A 22,320-nucleotide genomic window follows, 5' to 3' on the forward strand; every position below is an offset into this window, starting at 1 on the left:
TTTAAGCAGAGAAGAAAATGATATGGGATATGCAGGTGTTTAGAAAATATTATGAGGAGGGTTAGAGGTGCTGGAATGATGCCTGGAATGCTGAAAATTCTGGGAGCTTTTATGTCTGAGGCCACCATTGGAGCCACTGAATTTAAAAAAAACAGTGTATAGCTATAATTCAGAACCTGCCACTGCTGTTGCTACAAACACCTACCTGGTAGCACCCAGGAAAGTGGAGACTGGATGTTGGACCACTGTTTTGGAGAAACTTCAGACCACAAAAATATCACATAGCAGTCCCTTATGGGTATAGGTGCAAAAATTCCCAAAATGAAATAATAGCAAACCAAACCTACTAGCTTATATAAGGACTACATACCATCACCAGGTGGGTTTTATCTTGGGAATGCAGGGTTGCTTCAGTCTGTGCCTGTCAGTACTGCAGTGAACCGTATTAATAGAATGAAGGGCAACAAGCATCTCAATAGATGCATAAAAAGCATTTGACAAAGTATACTGCTCTTTCATGATCAGAATATTTAAGTGAGATATAAAAAAGGAAGCTTCTTAGTCTGATGAAGAGTATCTATAAAAAATTTATGGTATCATACTTAATGGTAAAGACTGGCTGCTTTCTTCCTAAGATAGAAACAAGACAGGGATGCCCAATCACACCACTTAACATTCAACATTGTACCGGAGGTTCTAGCCAGGGCAGTTAGGCAAGAAAAAGAAATGAAAGGCATCCAGATTAGGAAAGAAGTGGTAAAGCTATCTCTATTTGCAGATGCCATGATTTCGTAGGAAGTCCTGAGGAATCAAAAAACAAAAACAAAACTTCTTTCATATCACTTACAGATGGATTTGAGTACGTAATTTTCCTCCAAAATCCTACCTGCAAATCCAGTTTAGGAAAGCAGAACTGGGAGGGTAGAATGGACGTTGGGTGAGTTAATCCATAGTGAGAGTTTTTCTCAGATGTATGACTATTGGATATCCCTTTATATTCAGAAACGGCTCTCAGAATCTGATGGAAAGCTGTGTGCATGAGTGGGGCTTCTTAACCAAGCTTCATTGTGGGTGAAATGGCAGGATCATGTCATTGGGAACACCCACCGTCAGTGTTTTCGTCTTTCTGGGGTTTAGTTGCTGAGCTTACTGTAAACTCAGGGAGGTTGAGAGGTGATGTCAGCATCTGTACAAGTCCACCGAATTCCCCAATTTTTGTGGTGTGGTGCTGCCGCCTTTGGGCATGTCATGTAGCTGCCAGGTCTAAGATTCTGCTTACTCTGCTGAGAGAGTAAACCTTTCATCTTTTGCCATGGTGGATGGGGTCTTTTGGCCCGGGAGCATGGTATGGAGTAGTTGTCCGCTTCTTAGTAGATTTTCAGCTAGTTCTGCTTCAGAGTTTCCAAGGTATCTCTTGTTATCAACAGTGTCTGTAGTATAAAGTAGGTTACTTCTCAAGTATTCCTGTGTCTGGCTTAGGATTCAGCACTCTTGTGTTGGCCAAGCTCATTTTCACTCATTCATCCATGTTCAGCTTCCACAATTTTGTCATTTCCTCTTTACTTTTTTCATTATGGATTTGTGTCTTTGCTGTTTTAGTTGGGTTTCTAGAAGGGATAATAATGGACTTGTGTTTAGTGTGACATTTTTATCCAGTAGTTACTTCATGTACTCATGAAGCACTCTGTATTTTCTTCTCTTTCCTAGCGCTTGTTGAGAAAGTTGCTGACAAATTTAATGTGTTGATTAAGATTCTTTATGATTGATTGCCTGATGAGAGTGGAATCTCTTTGTGGATGGGGTTAGTGTCTGACTTTGTTTCCTATTGTGTCAGTACCTTTTTCTAACACTTTCTAGGCTCTCCTAAGATAATTATTGCCTGAATGATTACTACTTCTGTAGGGGGCTATTTTCCTATGAGATTGGGTTGCAAGAAACCCAGTAAAATAACTGATCATACTATTAATTTCAAACTCATTATTCTGGTTTAATTTTCTTTGAAGTCATGATTACCACTGCCATGTATTAGTTTGTTTATTGTGTGCCTCTCCCCACCAGAAAGTACCTTCCATAAAAGCAGGGACTTGTCATATTTTGTTCACTGCTGGTTTCCAAGCCCTCAGATCAATGGCCTGGCACACAGTTGTCGTTATCAGGTGTTTTTTTTCCCCTAATAAGTCATTTTTTATTAGGATTTAAGCTCTAAGAGTGCCCTGTAAGCAAGCAGAGAAGTAACTATATATGTGAATCTCTTGTTCAAAGAAATGGTTCCAGGGGCGCCTGGGTGGCACAGCGGTTGAGCGTCTGCCTTCGGCTCAGGGCGTGATTTCAGCGTTGTGGGTTCGAGCCCCACATCGGGCTCCTCCGCTGGGAGCCTGCTTCTTCCTCTCCCACTCCCCCTGCTTGTGTTCCCTCTCTCGCTAGCTGTTTCTATCTCTGTCAAATAAATAAATAAAATCTTAAAAAAAAAAAAAAAAGAAATGGTTCTGTTGTCCATTTTAAGTCTTATTTAGTATTTTTCCTAATTATAATTTGATTTCAGTTAGGGTTTGCCTGATTCTGATTAGGTTGTTGCTAATTTGTTGACTGCTCAGTTTATTGAATGAGTAGCAGAATCTTAATACCACCAGAAATTATCCATTGCAGTTTTTGAGTTTGTGCAAAAGCATCTTAGTCTTTTTACTAGTGCCAGAGGAGACCCTTGTTAGTGGAAATTGTGATCATAGGACTTTATAGAAATTTTGTGTTACATTTATCTTAATTGCAGGGAAATTCATTAAATTCATTAAAAATATCGTGAATCACATTCCTTTTTCCTTTGAAAGGGAGGCTACTTTGGGGACAGAATTGAAGCTGGTGAATGAATGTTGGAGCAGATGCATATTTAATATGCATTTTGAGTCCATTATTATGAAATAGTTTAAAGACAGAAGGTTTGTGTTTGGGCTTAATAATAATCCTTACCTTAAATTCAAAGTGAAGTTTATTTTTTCTAAAATCTGAACCATGGTTAGATAATGAAAGGCATGTTAATTTTGAATGCTGGGTGTGAGGAGAGCCTCAGAAGCTGGATTGATAGTCACCTGAATAATTGCTCTAGCGCTGAGTGGTGGTCAGCTACCAACAAACAGCATTCAGAAGAACCTGACGGGACAGTGAAGCACAGAGCTCAGCAGCTGGGCCAGACTGGCTTGACTGTCCACGGACAGTAGGTCTCTGCTGAGGGATTTAAAAATCCCTCGTTTTGTGGTTCTGATTAGAAAGAACAGTTTCATATAGAGTGATTTCTGTTATTTGATTGCAGATGAAGAACTAAATGGCTTTTCCCTTTAACCCCGGTAATTTATTTGTTTTTCTAAATAAGAATGGTCCTGAAGTGAAATGTTAGTGCTGAGTTAAGAGAGGCAGCTCCACAAAGAAAGGGTATTGTTGGCATGGGATTCTTTTGTTCTTTTTCATTTTCCATTATCATCTCCTTTCCATCTAGGATATTACAATATGTGCATTAGGGAAAATAGTCTGTATTTGTTGAGTGTCTATTCTTTTATAAGATGAACCTGACAATCGGTGATAGCTTTTCACAGTTGCTCGGAAGTGATCTGAGCAAGCAGAGTTGCATAGTGTTTCCGTGTAGAATATTACCAGTGGAGTTTAAAACTGACTTGAGAGTGGTTTGTTTCTAGTTTCCTTAAGCTGTTCTTTTGCCTGACATGTTAGAGCAGTAATAAAAAACCCCACATTCTTGCATTTCTATTGTTTATCTCTAGAAACATGAATATTCCTTTGTCTAGTTTTTTTTTTTCAAATTTACAGCTTTTAAAATTCTATATTTTTAAGTCTGTCAGTATTATAACTTGGATGGATTTCTATAAGAACACACCTTTCCAGTAGATTTTAGCAGGCATTTATCGAACTCCTGTCTGCTCTTGGATATATACAGTTTAATAATCTTTGGTGAATTTCATGGAAATGACATTTAATATCCAGAAACTACCTTTATATACCTTTTTCTTAGAATGTCATTACTAGACCAACTAAGAGGTCATCTGTAATTTAGGTCTCTTATTTTAAATTGCTTAATATAACCCTTTGTACTTACATTTCTGTAATATGACAATCAAGGAACAAGGACAAAATTACTTGAGAAAATACTGAAAATTACGGCAGTTGTGAAAGAAGGAAACCAAACCCAAGCATGTGCATAGTTCCTGTCCTGAAAGTGAACACAGATGCTTTGTTCACGGATACATTGTAGGTGATACAGAGAAGCTCAGCTCCAGGACTTTCCCTGTAGTTGTGCTGCTGGCCAATCTAGACAGTTCACTCAGCTGAGCATTTGTGATATAAACTGACCTGTGTGACCAACAAAATGTTAACAGAAGGGCAATAATTTGCCATTACTTAATTAAACTATTTTGTAATGAGTTTCAGATTATGTTCCAGGTATGTGTACCTCTAAGTTTACTTTTTGATTTCTGTTCCGTACTAGTTATTTATTCCGTTTCAGTGGCCAATCTAATTTTTCAAGTGTTCACAATTACAGTATACTTACTAATTCATTTTTAAGTAGTTACTGTCATATGCTTACTAGGTCTTGAGTGGTTTTCTTTTTGTTATGTATATGTACTATGACTTTATTTAAAATGTGCTCTAGGGGCACCTGGGTGGCTCAGTTGGTTAAGTGTCTGCCTTCCGCTCAGGTCATGATCCTGGGGTTGTGGGATCAGCCCTGCATCGGGTTCCTCAGTCAGTGCTCAGCTTGCTTCTCCCTCTGTCTCTGCCACTCTCTCTCAAATAAGTAAATAAATACATAATAAAATCTTAAAAAAATAAAATGTGCTCTACATTTGTTACCTAGTAATGGTGTGTTTCCCCTAAGAGCTCCATTGAGCATTCATTTTCTAGTGATTCTGTAATTGAGTACATTTTTTAATCTCCCATTTCTTTATTGGTGGGGCTTGTCGGCATTGGTAAACTAAGGCAAATGAAGGATACTCAAGTTATTGGAGACTTGTCCAAATGGAACGGGTAGTGCACATCTAAACAAGTTCCAGCACTGAGTTCCAGAGCCAGGTAGTTCAGTGCGGAACCCAGGGTTGAAATTATAATCCTAAAACAAGTCAAGGTCAAAGAGGTGGTAGGCTGGAACACCAAGATGACTGGTCGTAGGGGGTGGTCAGGAGTAATTCAGAAAGTGGCAAGTAAGCAGTTGTATTTAGCTTAGCCCTTTAGGCTTCAGGAGATTATAGGGATGGGTCCCAACGGCTAATGGTACTAGGTTCTTTTGGGAAAGTACATCCATGTTCTATCCTCCAAGCTATGGCTGTTACTCGGAGTCACTGCTATAGAATATTAACAGAAATGTAAGTGTATCCTCTCAAGCTGATTATTTTTTTAATGGTCAGATATTTGATGAGACCTGGTTACTTGTTATGACTGGTGAAATTCAAGTTTTCTTGAAATGAAAGCTAATTATTTTTATTAAGGGAGGCAATTCTCGATTAGAATGGAGTGTCAGTTACATTTTATAAAAGTTTTCTTGGCCACATGTGGAGTTTTGGTTCTTCTGTAGGCGGGTATGTTTTCTGACTTAAATTCAGCTGTGTGCATGTTTCTAGCGTTAGATTCACATAGTAAATTGAAATGAAAACGCAGGAAGCTCTCTTTATCTGGAGGTGTGGGAATAGCTTCGTCAGGTTGGTCAGAAACACTGAGCAAATCCAGTTAAGAAATATTGTGCAGGGAAACTGCCCACGAACCCTTTAAGTGATAACTTCTGGTAACTTTGGATTCCTAAGTTGAGCTTCCTTCCAGGGTTGTCAGATATGACTGTGCTTAGGTGGTGGCTGCAGCCAGTTCATGCGTTGTGTTTTAGGATGTCATTTCTGCAGGTTTCTGTTCTTTGACCAAGTGCCGATAAATCAATCAAGACTTCTGTGTCATATGTAACGAATGAACGGTAATAATGCAGTTAGAAAACTATGACAAGATTATGTAACTTTCTGGGTGGCCCCCATGTGTCCTTGGTATTGGCAACTTATGTGCTTCTAAAACTCATTGATTCATAGCTTATTAGATGGAGACTTGCATGTAGTCTTAATAATTTTTTTATGGTAATTGGTAAGGTGATAGGGAGGGCATCTAGGATGTGAATTTTAGAGATTATAGAAGTATCACAGTTCTTTTTTTCTTCTAGGAAGAAACATATTTTATATAGCATAAAAAAGCGGAGTAACGGGGGCGCCTGGGTAGCGCAGTCGTTAAAGCGTCTGCCTTCGGCTCAGGGCGTGATCCTGGTGTACCGGGATCGAGTCCCACATCAGGCTCCTCTGCTATGAGCCTGCTTCTTCCTCTCCCACTCCCCCTGCTGTGTTCCCTCTCTCGCTGGCTGTCTCTCTCTGTCAAATAAATAAATAAAATCTTTAAAAAAAAAAAAAAAAAAAAAAAAAGCGGAGTAACTTTCTTTGGGGAGTGTATGGGGGAATTTCTTTTAAGAATTTCCAAAATAGGGCGCCTAGGTGGCTCATTTGGTTTAGTGTGTGCCTTCGGCTCAGGTCATGATCCCAGGGTCCTGGGATCGAGTCCCACATCGGGCTCCCTGCTCAGCAGGTGTCTGCTTCTCCCTCTGCCTGCTGCCCCCCTTGCTTGTGCACACTCTCTCTCTGACAAATGAATAAATAAAATCTTAAAAAAAAAATGAATTTCCAAGATAGTCATTATCTACAAGTTGTCTTTGTAGAAGATGGAGGATAATAATTCATGGTCCTTGCCCTGAAACCGTTCTCAGTCACTTGAGGTAGCTGAGTGCATCTGCTGATGTGGGTTTGTGTGAGAAGTGTAACAGAAGTATGTGCAAGGTGCAGAGGTAGTATTTAACTCTCTTCCTCTTCCTTTTCCCTCTTGAGCCAGGGCACGTAAAGTTAGCTTTTATTTACAGTTGTAAGCATATTTTCAGCAGTGCTTATAGCTGCCTACTTTGTTTGCTGATGTGGAAGTTAGAGCTTTCAGAAAGAATTTATAATAGAATAATGTATATTTTTACAGATTAACAGTAGTATAAGCAACTAAGAACTTGACATCAAGTTTCAACTGATAGCATTGGGTGACTCAGGGTACCACAAATTAATCCTGCTGTCCTCTCCTTTACTCCATCACTCCTTAGTCTTTTGTTTGTTTGTTTGTTTGTTTTTAAGTGGGCTCCATGACCAGCGTGGGGCTTGAACTCATTACCCTGATGGAAGAGTCTGATGCCCTACCTGGATGCCCTACCGTCTGAGCTGGGCAGGCACCCCCATCGCTCCTTGGTCTTATTTGGTCTTGATTGTGGTTGAAGAAATCACCATGTTCTGGTTATGGAGGTGCACCCTCTTAATTTTGGCTTCTTGGGTTCTTCCAGGTGTTGCAGTGTCTTTGCTTGCAGTATACATTCTGAATCTTGAAATGTGCATGCTTTATTATCCATTAAATCAGTGATATCAAATTAATTAAATCAGTGATATCAAATAGAACATACAGTAGCCTGCAAGACTGGTGTGGTTTTTAAAATTGAATGGCCTTCCTGGTGGGCTGTTGTGGTCTCTGGGAAGCACAGGTTGACCTTCTTGCCAAGAGGTACCACATTTGAAAGCACCACATTATGATCTGAGATTTAATATTGGATAGCGGTGTAGTAGAATTTTTTATATTTAACTTTTGTTAAGTAATTTTAAGCCAGTAGCTTTTGTGAATATTGTGTAATACTCTATGAAATATGATTTTGTTTTAAATCATATGTTTTATGATAGGTATTCCTGCCCAGCTCCGCTCATTTATGTAGTGGGACAGAATTGCGCCTTACAAGCATTGCTTCTGTTCTACTGAGTTCCCAGCTTTAGAATCCCGCCCTTGTATGAACTGGACATTTTTGTTATAAATAAATGTATGGGATTGCTTTTTTTACCAGCTGATTTCCAGCACCCCCTCGCCTAAATGGATCTTCAGTGAAAGGATGCCATCTTGTGGTTTTGAAAAATATAGGATTTAAGAAAAAAATTACTGCTAGGACTGCTTAGATATTATGTATATAGTTGTTTTTTGATGCCAGAACGGGTAAGAGATGAATACTATTAATTCGTCTCTTTAAATTATATATGCTTATCCTTTGGACAGTATTTTTCTTTATTTTATTTGGATAGTAGAAGATTATTTTGAAAATTCCTGTTAACTAAGGATTCCTCTTCTAGCGCATTCTCAAACATTAGTTATGAAAATGCTCTTCTACAATAGCAGTTTTAATTAAGAATTGTTATTGAAAATTTTGATATTAAGGCTCTCCCAGGGCTATTAATTAATGATAACAATTGTTTGGAATAAAAAAAATACTGTCCGTTAAACAATTACTTGTTTAAGGAATTATTTGACAAAATGTATCCAAAGGAACCTTCATTCTGTAATATGGAACTCTATTTAATAAAAAATGATATTTTTGTTTGTTTATTTAAAGATTTATTTAAGCTGGGGGAGAGACAGAGGAAGAGGGAGAGAGAATCTCCAGCAGACTCCCCAACACAGGGTTCCATCTCACGACCTTGAGATCATGACCTGAGTCGAAATCAAGAGTCGGATGCTTAACTGACTAAGCCACCCGGGTGCCCCAGAAAGTGATATTTTAGAAGACAATCCTCAATTGAAAACTCATTTTTGTAGTTAATACTATAAACCGAAATGATTTTTCCTCAAGATATTAGAAAAGCCCTTATTTGTAAGTTAGGGAAATCTTAAAATAACCTCTTATATAAGAAATGGAATGTATTTTGCAAGCTTGGGGTCAGTGAGTTCTTATGTAATATTAAGGGAGCTTATATAAAATAAAACAGAAACAGACTCAGATACAGAGAACAAAGATGGTTGCCAGAGGGGTTTGGGTTGGGTACAGTAGGTGAAGGGGATTAAGAGGTACAGACTTCCGGTTATAAATAATTCACAGGGATGTAAAGTATAGCAAAGGGAATATTCTCAGTAATATTTGTATGGTGACAGATGGTAACTGTATTTATCATGGTAATAACCATTTTGTAAATGTATGTAAATGTCAGCTGGCTACGTTGTAGTTGAAAACTAATATAATACTGTATATCAACTATACTTCAAGTGATTCTACACGATAGAATTATAAATTCTATACTAAGTAGAATACTAAATTCATCAAAAATGTCTACATGATAAATAATCAAGTCATGAAATTACTTTTAAAATAACTTCATTTTTATTTATTTAATCTCATTTTTTTTTAAAAGATTTTATTTATTTGACAGAGAGAAAGACAGCCAGCGAGAGAGGGAACACAAGCAGGGGGAGTGGGAGAGGAAGCAGCAGGCTCTCAGCAGAGGAGCCTGATGTGGGGCTCGATCCCAGAATGCTGGGATCACGCCCTGGGCTGAAGGCAGACGCTGAACGACTGAGCCACCCAGGCGCCCCTGTTTAATCTCATTTTGTATCTTGGTTTATGTCTCCTGTACATCTTGGTTTATAATATTAATTGTATTTTAAAATAATAAATTTGCATTTCTTCAAAAACATTTCTTACTGAAACATGTAGTGAGTGTCTCTTTATAGAACAAGAAGGGCATATGTTCTTTCTCAGAGACCACCAGGATTCTGGAACATTGGCCCTTTTTTGATCTAGAGTCATTGGTAATCATGGAAGGGAAATCATTGAAGGGTAAAATTGTTATCCACCAAATATCCACCAAATCGAGATTTAACGCTCCCGAATTACTCCTCTCATTTTAGTAGATTATGGCAGTCTTTATTTAAACGGCATCTTCTTTTGTTTCCCTTGCCAGCAGGGAGGGAGAAAGCGTCAAGTCAGGGGTATAATTTGATGTCTTGCACTTTTTCAAATGTCTTACAGTTACGCTAAGAAAGAATCGGATCTTAATGGAGCCCAGATGAAGCTTCGAGAATATGAAGCCGCACTGAATTCTAAAGATGCAGCCCTGGCTACTGCACTTGGTGACAAAAAAAGTTTAGAGGGAGATTTGGAGGATCTGAAGGATCAGATTGCCCAGGTAAGGCAAACTCTGGTCTTAAGCCGTGTTGGGAGGTTAATTGCCCCATCTGACTGGGTCGATTGATTTGATTTTTGAATTAATTTAAAAGATATTTTTTATTTAAAAATTTTAAAAATTTTTTTATAGTTTCCTTGAAGGAGAGTCTTGAGGCAGCTAACATGCAAAGCATCTTCACCTCTCAGACATTTTATCTGGGTCATGCAGATCTTCCTGCTGCTCTTCTTCCTTTCTCTTGTACTTACTCTTGTTTTGTTTCTTGGTCTCAAAACCTCTTTCATTATTGCACCAAAATGTACGAAAAGAAAGGAGAAGAAAAAGTCATACCATTGTTCTACACACAGGAAAAAATGAAAGTGGTAGCTAAAATCCTTGGTAGGTCTTTGTTCATTGCTTGTTGCCAGTTACCAGATCTGAGAGGTGTTTCGGTGTGGCACTCTTGGTGGGACCAGCATTGGGGGACACAGTTCTGTGATAAAGGTTGTAATAGCGACTCTCATACACTGATAAAAGAAACAAGATAAAAGATGCAGAAGTTTTAATTCTTGATTTGATTCAGTTCGTAGGTGTCTTTTAAATTCATTCCTAAATAATTGCTATGTGATTTTTATCAATTCTTTCTCTACATATTAGTTGGAAGCCTCCTTAGCTGCTGCCAAAAAACAGTTAGCAGATGAAACTTTACTTAAAGTGGATTTAGAGAATCGCTGTCAGAGCCTTACCGAGGACCTGGAGTTCCGTAAAAACATGTACGAGGAGGTAACTATATAATTTTATTTTTTTAAGGCACGGAGGGATTCTGAATGCTTTGCTATAACTATATATGTAACCAGTGAGAGAAATTTTATAGATTAATTATTCAAGGTACCGCTGCTAAAAGCTTGTGTACAAGAACTCAGGCTCTTGTAATAAACAGATGATTTTACTTTATCTCATTCCTAAGGACTTGGTCATAGCAGTTAATTACTGTCAACCTGCTTGAGCATTTGTATCTGGTGTCTATTGCTGCCTCATAACTTACTCTAAAATTTACCCACTTAAAATCACAAATCTTTATTGTCTCCCAGTTTCTGAAGGTCAGTAATCTGAGAGCTGCCTAACTGCATGGATGTGTTTTAGGGTCTCACATGAGGTTGCAGTCAGGCTTTCAACCTGGACTGGAGGAACTGCCTCCGGGGTTGTTGGTATGAAGAGTCAGTTCATCATAGGCTTCTCCATGGGGCTATTCATTATACAGCTTTCCTGAAGGACGAGTGATGAGAGAGAGAGAGAACACAGACAGAAGCTTCGTTATCTTCTGTAACTTTTCTAATCCCATAAGTGATGTACCGTCACTCTCTATGACATAGACCAACCATGATACACTGTGGGCGGGGTGGGGGTGGAGGGGGAGGATTCTACAAGGGTGTGGCTGTCAGGAGGCAGCCATCAGTGAAGCAGGCTGCCCATAGCATTTATAGTTATATACGTATATTTTAAAATATCATTTACATGCCTTAGCCTCTGTGGTCAAGCCTTGGGAGGTGAAGGTAGCAATGGTTGCCAAAAAACAAGTAATAAAATTGAAGAAAGGGGATTGTATATTTTCTCAAGATTTAAGAGAATTGGAATTAACCCAGGGTATGGAATCTGCAGTTAAATACGTCATGATTTTAGAAGTAATATAATTTTGAAAACAGCAAGTAACAATGATTTTAAAAATGGGGAATTATTATAGAACTTAAAATTTTTTTGTTAATTGGGGAAAAGATAATAAAATAGAAATTTGACTATTTTTACAATTACATGCTATTAAAACGTATAGGTATTGGGGCACAGATCACTCTCTGGACAAACATACTTTGGACAACTCTAGAGTCATTTATTTAAAAATAAAATAACCAGTACCTGCTCTTTCCTCTGGAGGAGTGGTGATGATCAAAGCAGAATATTTTGTGTAGAAATTCCTTGTATGAAGTATAATGAATGCTGTCACATAATTGTTAACTACAGTTTTGCTTTATAAATGGAGACATTTTTATATTAAGTTGACTTAACATTTTTGTCTTATTTTGATGAAACTGTGATATATCCTTAGTTTTTATACTATGTGTGGACTCCTCTATCTTTAAACCAAGAGTAGGGTATTTTTTTTTTGCAAGTCACTGATTCTATATAGAATAATAAAAATGGCACCAGCAAAAAGTAATTGAATGTTTTTAGGTTCTTTGAATATTTTGGTGTTTGCCTTTTTTAAAAAATTTTTAAATTTTTTTTTTACTTTAAAGATTTTATATATTAATTTGACAGAGAGAGACAGCCAGCGAGAGAGGGAACACAAGCAGGGGGAGTGGGAGAGGAAGAAGCAGGCTGCCAGCGGAGGAGCCTGATGTGGGGCTCGATCCCAGAACGCTGGGATCACGCCCTGAGCTGAAGGCAGACGCTTAACGACTGTGCCACCCAGGCGCCCCAGGTGTTTGCCTTTTTGAGAATGAACTTAAAACATTCCTCTTCTTTTTTTCTTTAACATAGAGGATATAACTCTATTCAATAAATATACTTCAGTTCCTTATTTTGAGCAGTTAAGGGGGTGAGAAAGAAGAAGACGAAAAACAGGAAGAGGAGGAAAGGAGGTAGACAAAGGGCAAAATCATTAGGTGCTCAGTATTTGTTGAACTAAACCTTTTATTTGCATGATTTACAAGTCATTTGCTTCATTAAATATCTGTGAGCCCTGGGAGGTTAGTAACAGAACTGGAATTTGAACCCTGGTTTTTGGATTCTGTCAAGTGCATTTTACTCTGCAATGAGCAGTTAAAATAAAGATGAAGAAATGCCTAGGGAACCATATGCAGGAAGAGGCTGCAGAAGCAAACGTCAGAGGGTTATATCGCCCTCTTGTGGGCGCTTTGATTATTGCCATTAAAGACAGACCTGTTGTATACTCAGAGCTAGAAGCTGGAATGGAAATTTTATTCTTGGACTTGTGTTCCTAGCCATTTTAGTTTTGGATAGTTCCTTACAACCTAAATTGAAGGATTATGCCTACTATTTATGTTCTTTAGTAGGGAATGGTCATACATACTTAAGAGAGTAAAGTAATATTGGTAATAAGTTTTCCTATCAATTGATATTGATCCCCTAGCGCCGTCTGTTAAAATAAAGCACACAGATTAACTTTCTCTGCCTATTGCATCTTCGTAGGTTTAAGAAAATAGTTTTATTAAGCATAAATATTCTAGTCAGTTGTCCTCAGTGGCAAGTTTAACTTTGCATGTGCATTTTTTCTAGAGACATCCTTGGGATCATCATCACACCAGTTTAGAAAAACAGTTACTGTTCAGTGTACATAGTTATCGATGATTTCATGGTGCTTCTGTAAGGCTTCCAGGCCATTTCTTGTCTTGAGAGAAATACATAGCTGTGTCACAGATGAGAAACATAAAATTCTTAGGGCTTTAGGTGCTACCACCACTTTTGTCATTGGTTGCATCTCAAAAATCTTTTCATTTGAAAGCAAAAGCAAAAATAGGTGTGTTCACATGCCTGCTCTAGGACAGACACAGGGAGGTGAGCGATAACAGTTCACATGGCCCCAGTGTCGCGCAGACTTGTACCAGGGCAGCCACGGTAGCTAACTTGGTTTTCTGTTATTTTCCCCCCAGGAGATCAATGAGACCAGAAGGAAGCATGAAACTCGCTTGGTAGAGGTGGATTCTGGACGTCAGATTGAGTACGAGTACAAGCTGGCTCAGGCCCTTCATGAGATGCGCGAGCAGCACGATGCCCAAGTGAAGCTGTACAAGGAGGAGCTGGAGCAGACTTACCACGCCAAAGTGAGCCGTCTCCCCGAGCGCCAGGAGCCCTTCCTGCGCGTACCTGCCGGAGCCTGACTTGATGTCCGCTTGCTTCCGGTGTTCTCTCATGAGTTCCCCTAGTGTCTCTGAAAAGAGAAAATGGACTTTAAAAAGAATTTTCTGTAAAGTAAATGTTACTAGAAATTATTCAAAGAAAGTAGGGTAATTTCACTCTTATCAGAGGGAAGGGTTTATCTTTGTGTCCGATCGATCACTTGTGTCGTGTCATAGCAGCTAAGCCCAAGGCTCTGAAAACACTTCGCTGCCTATAGCACGTCCTCATCACGCTGTCCTGCACGTCCAGTTAATGACGAGTGCTGGCGCCTCATCTGCCTCCATGGCGTCATTGTACGTAGGCTGCGACCGCCACACTGCGGGTTCTTTGAACAGAGGCCAAGTGGGAAGTGTCTGATATTTCTTCCTCTGCCGCTGTTATTTATTTAAAAAATATTCTAGAAACTTCCCACGTGTGTTCACGCAGATCATACAAAAATCTTTAACACCAACGAGTACAGGCTTTCCTAGTAAACGATTTTATCCCAGTGTGTTAAATGTGACATGATTTGATTAAACAGAGTTATCAGTGGAAGACTTAGAAAAATTAAAATCATAGAGGTATTGAAAATAATTTCTGTGAATGGCCTCAATCTATCAATGTTACGTTTAATCCATTTTGTGAAGTAATTGGCTAGTGGAAGGGAGGGATCTTTGAAACCCTACACTGAATTTTTTAACACTTACTCAGTGCTAGACATGGTGCTGGGCAGCGAAGGAGCTAAAGTCTCGGGTAGGATTGGTCATTCACATAGACTGTGGCTCCAAAGGGAGCCAACAGACAGCCAAGTGCTCCTGAGACACGTGCAGAACGGAATGTCATGGGCATTTGGAGAAATAGGATGTTTCTATCTAAGGGGCTACTTTTTACTTCTGAAAGGAAGTGTTACAATCTGGTGGGATATAATCTAAAATTAGTACTTTCTGTTTTTGGCTTTATCTTCTGTAATTAGATTTGGTGGGTTAGAGATATGTGATCTTTATTTTCCTACAGACATCACCCACAATTAAGTTGCTACTACCCATTCTCCTTAGTTGCAGTATTATCTGACACATTAGAGATACAATGGGTGAAGTATTTAAGTAGTAAACTTTGGAGAAAGACCCAGGTGTATTACCATTTGTTAAGCTCATATATTGGGAATTGAGCCTAAAGTCAGAAAGACTTTAAAGAGAATTAATACCACGTCAGCAGACTTCATGATGCTTTTCCTGTTTCATCAGCCAGTTGCCAGCAGGGCTTAGGTTTGAGATGAAATGCCTTGAAATGAATCATACTTCCTTATTTGTTTGTTCTAAGTCACTAGATAAGACTGACTGTTGGTTTGTTTCTTCTTTTAGCTGGAGAATGCCAGACTGTCATCAGAAATGAATACTTCTACTGTCAATAGTGCCAGAGAAGAACTGATGGAAAGTCGTATGAGAATTGAGAGCCTTTCATCTCAACTTTCGAATCTACAGAAAGAGGTAAGTAAGCATCTTCCTCTAAGAAGAGTCTAAGTTGCACTTGAAGGCCACCTTCCCCACTGTCGTCTCCCTGCTTTGCTCTGCCTGATGTCACTTTACAGAGAGCACGGTATTTTCCGTTACCTGGTTGCCCAGTGCTTTCCTGATGTTTTCATTTTGCATTGCATAAACCTTCTCTGAGCGCGACTCTTATTCCGAAATTCAGAGATTACCCAGAGCTAAGGAGGTTTCCCTTAGGAAATAACATGCTGGCTTATTTCTGGGGCTTACCCCTGGACCCACATTTTCTGACCCATCTCACAGCCTCATCTCCACACAGCGCTCTTCCTGATGTACTCCTTTTTTATCACATTTGGAAGCCGTAATAAGAAAAACATGCAAAAATTCTTCCTGAGTGGTAAATGCTTTGCTATTCTAGACAAATTCTCTTAGTGTTTGAACTCCTTACTAATCAGGGTCATGGGAAGGTATCATCGAGTATTAAGAATTTAGTAACTACTTCAGTCATCGGTACACCTGAGTGACAGGTGATTGCACTGCTGGTTGTGCTGACCGAGCGCCTGCGAGTATCGGATGGCGCAGTCTAGGTGCAGCTTGGGCAGGCGTGCACGCCGCTTGAGATCGGTTTCAGCCTAACGGTAGTGGTGATGTGGACACAAAGTCCACAAACAACCACCTAAGTACTCAGAAGGCTTTCGTAATCTGCTGCTTACCTTAATTACTTGGGAAGAATCTTCAGCTTCCTTTTCCCTTCAGGGAGATTTTTGTTCTAAATTTTCCTCGTAAGAATAAACTTTACTTTATTCTTGATTAAGCTTTTCTTTGTTTTTTTCCTTTTATTTCTGGTAAAATGTTTTTCTGATTATGAAACTGAAGACATTGTAGGAATTTAGAAAACAAGGCAGACAGTGAATTACATAAAATGGGGTAACGTAAACAAAATAGAAGCTTTTACATTGCCTATCAGTATACTTTATTACTTGTAACATAATTTAAAGGATTATTTTAGACCTATTTTGTCCTGATAGTATTTTGAAGTCTGTAGCACTAGAGCTGGCAGGATCTTTTGAGTTCGCTCAGACACAGAGCTAGGTGAGTTTAATTACTTGCCCCAGAAGCTGCAGAAGATGGGTTTCTCTCCTAGTTGCCAGTTTTTCCCTTTATCCCTTACTGTCTTCAAAAATAATCTTTTTTCCAGGGGCACCTGGGTGGCACAGCGGTTTAAACGTCTGCCTTCGGCTCAGGGCGTGATCCTGGTGTTATGGGATCGAGCCCCACATCAGGCTCCTCCACTATGAGCCTGCTTCTTCCTCTCCCACTCCCCCTGCTTGTGTTCCCTCTCTCGCTGGCTGTCTCTATCCTGTCGAATAAATAAATAAAAAATCTTTAAAAAAAAAATCTTTTTTCCATTTCACCATCTTAATAACTACCGTTCCAAAAAATACGCCCCTGTGTTCTTTTTTTTTTTTTAAGATTTTATTTTATTTATTTATTTATTTATTTATTTATTTATTTAACCGCTATGCCACCCAGGCGCCCCACGCCCCTGTGTTCTTACTCTGACTTGACATTTACTACTTTTCTCCATTTAATAAATCATACTCTAGTTATCCCCTTTCCTTCAATTTCTTATGTCCCTACCTTTTTTTTTTTTTTTTTTTTTTGGCTGCTGCATATTGCCCATGATGATGCGAGCTATAGAGGTTTTACAGACTGGGGTGGGGTTGGGGGGCGGTCTGAGACTTGTCTGCTGTTAGATAGTGATAGGCTGGGAAACTTGGTAGCCATGTTTCCTGACTCAGGTTCAAGGCTGTTTCCCTGTTAGCTTATAGGTTCTCTTCCCATTCTTGCAAGTCTTCTGGGTTAACTTCTGGTTAGTGGTATTTGAGCGATGTTAGGCAGGGCCCTGGGGGTTTCGAGGAGCTAAGTTCTTATGAAATAGGAGAAGCACCTTCTTCACCCAGAATAGTTTTAAATTTCTCTGTCTTTGGGGAGCTGGGGGGGAGGGGGCATGTCCTTTCCTCTATTCATTACTGATACCAGATTTTGTGATGAATACTATATCTTGAGGAGTATCTTCATTAGTTGATAAACTTTAGCCTCTTAGATCATGAAAAAGAAAAAAGCCATCCCTCTCGGTATTATCCCATTGTGTATCTTAATAGCATTTGGTGTTGGGTCATACCAGTTTCCTCACACTGCCTCTTAGGCCATACAGTTTCCTTTCGGTTATATGACTCACGTTAGTGAAGTACTTCTTAAACTTTATTTAAAATAGACACAGCCTTGGGGCAACTGGCTGGCTCAGTCAGTAGAGTGTGTGACTCTTGATCTCAGACTTGGAAGTTTGAGCCCCATGTTGGGTGTAGAGTTTACTTAAAAATAAAAAAATCTTAAAAACAGATAAAAATTAAAAAAATACAATTGGCATAGTCTTTAAAATGCTGACTCCGGAAAATATTTTTTAAATAATAGAGAGCGGGTAGCAGTGTTGTATTTTGGAGTTAAGAATTATGTCTGTTGCTTATAACATTTCTGTTATTTCTGTCTGGATTTCTGACTGGCGAAATTAACTGATTGGTCACAGTGTGTTTGGCTTACGGAAGACTCTCCACTGGCACTTTGAAAGCACCTTTAGGTTTTGTTTTTCTAACACCCAGACAGGAAACTTCTATCGTAGCTAGACTGTAATAAACTAGTACAATTATGTTACTTACTATAAAATAAGAAAACCAGGACTGTCAAGTCAGTCATAAAATACTTCAGAGTGAGAGGTGGGATCTTACAGATAAGCTGGTTAGGCCTCTTCATTTTTCAGATGTGACACTGACTTAGTGAGGTTAGCTACAGCCTGCACACTTTCAGAGGCACTTGGTAGCAGACTTGGGAAGAAAGATCGAGGTCTGTCTCATCCTGTATTCTTTCTATTTCACTACATAACAGGTGTCATACAGCTATTGAAAATATAATTTAGATATTTCTAAATGAGTCACAGTAACTTGAAAACTTTTTTTTATACCTAGATTCTGTTTTTTCCCCACTTAAAGAGCTCTGTAACATCAGAGGCAGACAACGAGGCATTTCGGGGTTTACAAATCTAGGTTCGGATGTTACCCCTGAATCTTGGGTACATCAGTGCCTTTCATCAACTCTCCTTTAGATTCCACCTTGTTGCTCATGCTGTCTCCCTCCCACATCAGAAAAACAGTGAAGAGGTTGATTGAAGGAGAAGCATTTGAACTTAAATTTTATCAGAAGACTGTGAGGAAAAAAATGGATTTCTTAGTTCATAGCATGGTTTTTGCAAGTGCAGTTCCAGTGCAAGTTCTCGAGGCAGGAGCTATGTTTAGCATCACTCTTAAGATGAATGCCTGCTTCTGATACAGAGCGTCCGATGCTACTCTGGTTTTAGTTAATTAAGTGATTATTTTTTAAATAACCTTTTTATTTTGGCATAATTCTAGATTTACAGAAAAGTTAGACAGTACGGCAGTTCCCCTCTGTCCCTTCCATAGTTTTGCCCCGTTGTAAGCACCTTATGTTCTCATGGTATGTTTGTCAACACGAAGACACTGCTGTTGGTACATTACTACTAACTAGAGTTTAGATTATTGGGATTTTACACATGTTCTGTTGCTGTTGTTTTTCTTTTCCACATGTCTCTCCAGTCTCCCCTGGTCTGCGACAGTTTCTCAGGCTTTCCTTGTTTTTTATGACCTTGGGAGTCTTGAGGAGAACTGGCCACTTACCTGTATACTGTCCCCCTGGTGCTTTTCCCATGAGACCGGGGTTATGGGTTTTAAGTAAGTGCCCTTCTTGTCACATCGTATCAGGGATCACACGACACCCACAGGGCATCAGTTGTGATACTTGCCTTCATCACTGGTGAAGGTAGTGTTTGCCAGGTTTCTCAACTGTCAGATGACCCTTTCTCTCTTTCCATATGCTGTTCTTGGGAGGCAGGTCACCGTGTCCAGCTCACTCTTGAGGGTTGAGGATAGGAAGTAGGCTCCACATTCTGAAGGGAGTATCTACATTTATTAAGTGGAATTCTCTGAAAGATGTCTGTTCTTTCTTACTTATTTATATTTTATTCATCCATTTGTTTGTATTAGTATGGACTCGTGGATATTTATTTTATACTTTGGGTTATAATCCAATACTACCTTCCTTTATTGGCTTAGATGGTTCTGTCAGAATGCCTATTATGTCCCCCTTTTTTTGAGCGCTTCTTACTGTATGGTACTGGAAGATGCTCCAGGCTCATCCTGTGTTTTCCCTGCTGCAGCCCTGGAATTAGCCATTCTCCAAGGAGCGTTGGTTCTTTTTACTGGACAATGGTACATAGAATTTAAGATCTGGATGCTGAGTGCCTCGCTGGTACTGAGGTGTCATTGCTCCTAGGCCCTCTTGTGGATGGAGCTAGGTAATATATTTGGGTATGCCAAGCCATGTTTACACACTTGCTGTAAATGTATCTCTGTCCACTTGCATTTATATTAAACTAAACCCACGTTCATACAGATGTTTCTGACTGACCCCATACCACAGGGTTCATTTTCAGCTTTCTTGCTTGCTTATCTGTAACTTTTCTCTTTGAGAGTGAAAAACCTGGTTTCTACCATCCTCTTTACTTATTTGTTCATCCCTGGTATAGATGTAAAGCACTTTCAAAATTTTTAAGCCATACCCCCGTGAAAAATACACATACTAACTCGAGTGTAGTGTTTCTGCACAGTACAGATTCCCCTTTTGATTTTAGCCCTCCAGATGTAATTTTTGCATGGTCCCTGCCCTTTCTTTCCTGCTCTGATGCTGCTACTTGTGACTCTAAGGGCCTGAGCTCTCTCTCAGTCTTTTTGAGTTATTACCTTTGTCATTTTCTGAGGCTACTGAGGTGAGTTCTGTCTTGAGAGAAACGCGGAAGAATAATTACCTAGCGAGACACAGGGTTTCTCAGATGAACTTTCTGGCACAGCTTGTGTGATTTCTCATATTTTAAATACCGAGTACAAAGTTTCTGTATTTACAGTAGCATCTTACAGACCACACTGCATTGTATGGTCTCTGTACGCTGACTGAGCATGAGAGCACAGCTTTCCTGCAAGGACGCTCTCCCTGAGTTACTGGAATCCCTTCCTTTGGTTTCTGAAGAGTTCCAGCAGTTCTCCACGACATACTTTCTTTCACCTGCCCTTAGGTTTCTTTAGTCAGCAAATTTCCTGTCATTTTTAGTTAATTTATACTTTTGAGTGAAATGGCTTGTAGGGGGGCTAGACTTCACTTTTACTAAAACTACGGCTTTTAAAATTTTGTTTTATTTGGCCAAATACAGAAAAATCATATGTACATTTATGACACTTGCCTTTGATAAATTTATCTCTTTCTAAAGTCTTTTATAAGCCAAAACTTTCCTGAAGCTGTATTTTGTATTGAAGAAATTGTGGTTTTTAATTTCTTAAAATCAAAATCTCTTTCAGGTTTTAAAGTTAGAGATTCCTTCAGGTTCTATTTGTTTTTCTGTCCAGGAAATGGTTTAAAAATAGCTGCTTTGTGCTAATGTTGGAATGTTCCTAGAAAGTAAATGTGTTCCCTTGACTCTGAAGTCTAGAGCATGTTTGGAGAGGATTCAGGAGCTGGAGGACTTGCTTGCTAAAGAAAGAGACAACTCTCGGCGCATGCTGTCTGACAAAGAGCGAGAGATGGCGGAAATAAGGGATCAGATGCAGCAACAGCTGAACGATTATGAACAACTTCTCGATGTAAAGTTAGCCCTGGACATGGAAATCAGTGCTTACAGGAAGCTCTTAGAGGGCGAAGAGGAGAGGTGAGCGCCTTAGGTGTCACTCTACCTCTCAGTCTACTTCTTGCCCCCACCCCTTTTATTTAAAGAGTACTAAGTACCAGGATTGGGCCTTTGTGAAAATTTTATTTTAACATTTAAGGCAACTTTAAATATTCTTTGTTATTTTTTTTAACATTTAGGTGTAGCAGTAAATAGATATGGATCATATTTCTACCTCAACAATAAAAAATATTGTTTAAGCGGTCTTATTTTATTATTATTACTTTAAATGCTGGACTGTTGCAAGATATGGAGTCTTTTTCTTGAGCTTTTGATTATTTAATATGTTGTAAAATACTTGATTTGCTGGAAGAGACTTTATGTCATTTTTCAAATCTGGTTAGTGTATAAATCCTTTGCCACCTGTTCTTAGAAAAAGTTTCCAAGGGAAAGTGTCTGATTTAGAATGAGAAGTCATTCAGTTTCATTGTTACATACGTTGTGATTGTAATTGTATAAAGAGAAAACAGAGGTATGAGAAAATTAGGAAAAGTATACTAAACCTAAGAGTGGTTGTAGTAGGGTGGTGCTAGGTGGATTGGTTCCTCTCCCCCCCCCCCCCCCAAGTTTACCACACTTCCCGCATAATGATTATATTCTGTTCCTAGGGGAAGCATTCAAATTATTACTTTTTAAAAGAACATTATGATGCACATTCTAGCACAAATAAGATGTATATCGGCCTCGTCCAGCAGATATTCAGTAATGTTTTGCTTTAGAAATGCACGTGCAGGAAAAAAAATGCATGTGCAGGATATTAATATCCTGTTTTCTAAAGTAGGAAGGGCACGAGTGTCTCATAAATGGAATGTTTGTTTTTCCTGTGTAGATTGAAACTCTCCCCAAGCCCGTCTTCTCGTGTGACAGTGTCCCGAGCGTCCTCGAGTCGGAGTGTGCGCACAACTAGAGGAAAGCGGAAGAGAGTCGATGTGGAAGAGTCAGAGGCGAGCAGTAGCGTTAGCATCTCTCACTCCGCCTCAGCCACCGGGAATGTCTGCATCGAAGAGATAGATGTCGATGGGAAATTTATCCGCTTGAAGAACACTTCCGAACAGGTGAAAAACAGAAC

The 22,320-nt window shown here is 39.2% G+C and overlaps 1 protein-coding gene across 1 annotated transcript in view; it reads left to right on the forward strand.

Moving 5' to 3' along the window:
- Positions 1-22,320, forward strand: part of LMNB1 (lamin B1) — a 47,237-nt gene that overhangs the window by 11,556 nt on the left and 13,361 nt on the right. Inside the window, exons 2-7 of the mRNA XM_026507866.4 lie at positions 9,893-10,049; positions 10,683-10,808; positions 13,694-13,864; positions 15,281-15,406; positions 21,013-21,233; positions 22,081-22,306. Of these exons, the coding sequence (XP_026363651.2) occupies positions 9,893-10,049; positions 10,683-10,808; positions 13,694-13,864; positions 15,281-15,406; positions 21,013-21,233; positions 22,081-22,306 (1,027 nt within the window). The remainder of the gene's footprint in view (positions 1-9,892; positions 10,050-10,682; positions 10,809-13,693; positions 13,865-15,280; positions 15,407-21,012; positions 21,234-22,080; positions 22,307-22,320) is intronic.

This window comes from Ursus arctos, unplaced genomic scaffold (assembly GCF_023065955.2).
Source record: "Ursus arctos isolate Adak ecotype North America unplaced genomic scaffold, UrsArc2.0 scaffold_5, whole genome shotgun sequence".
Classification (NCBI taxonomy): domain Eukaryota; kingdom Metazoa; phylum Chordata; class Mammalia; order Carnivora; family Ursidae; genus Ursus; species Ursus arctos.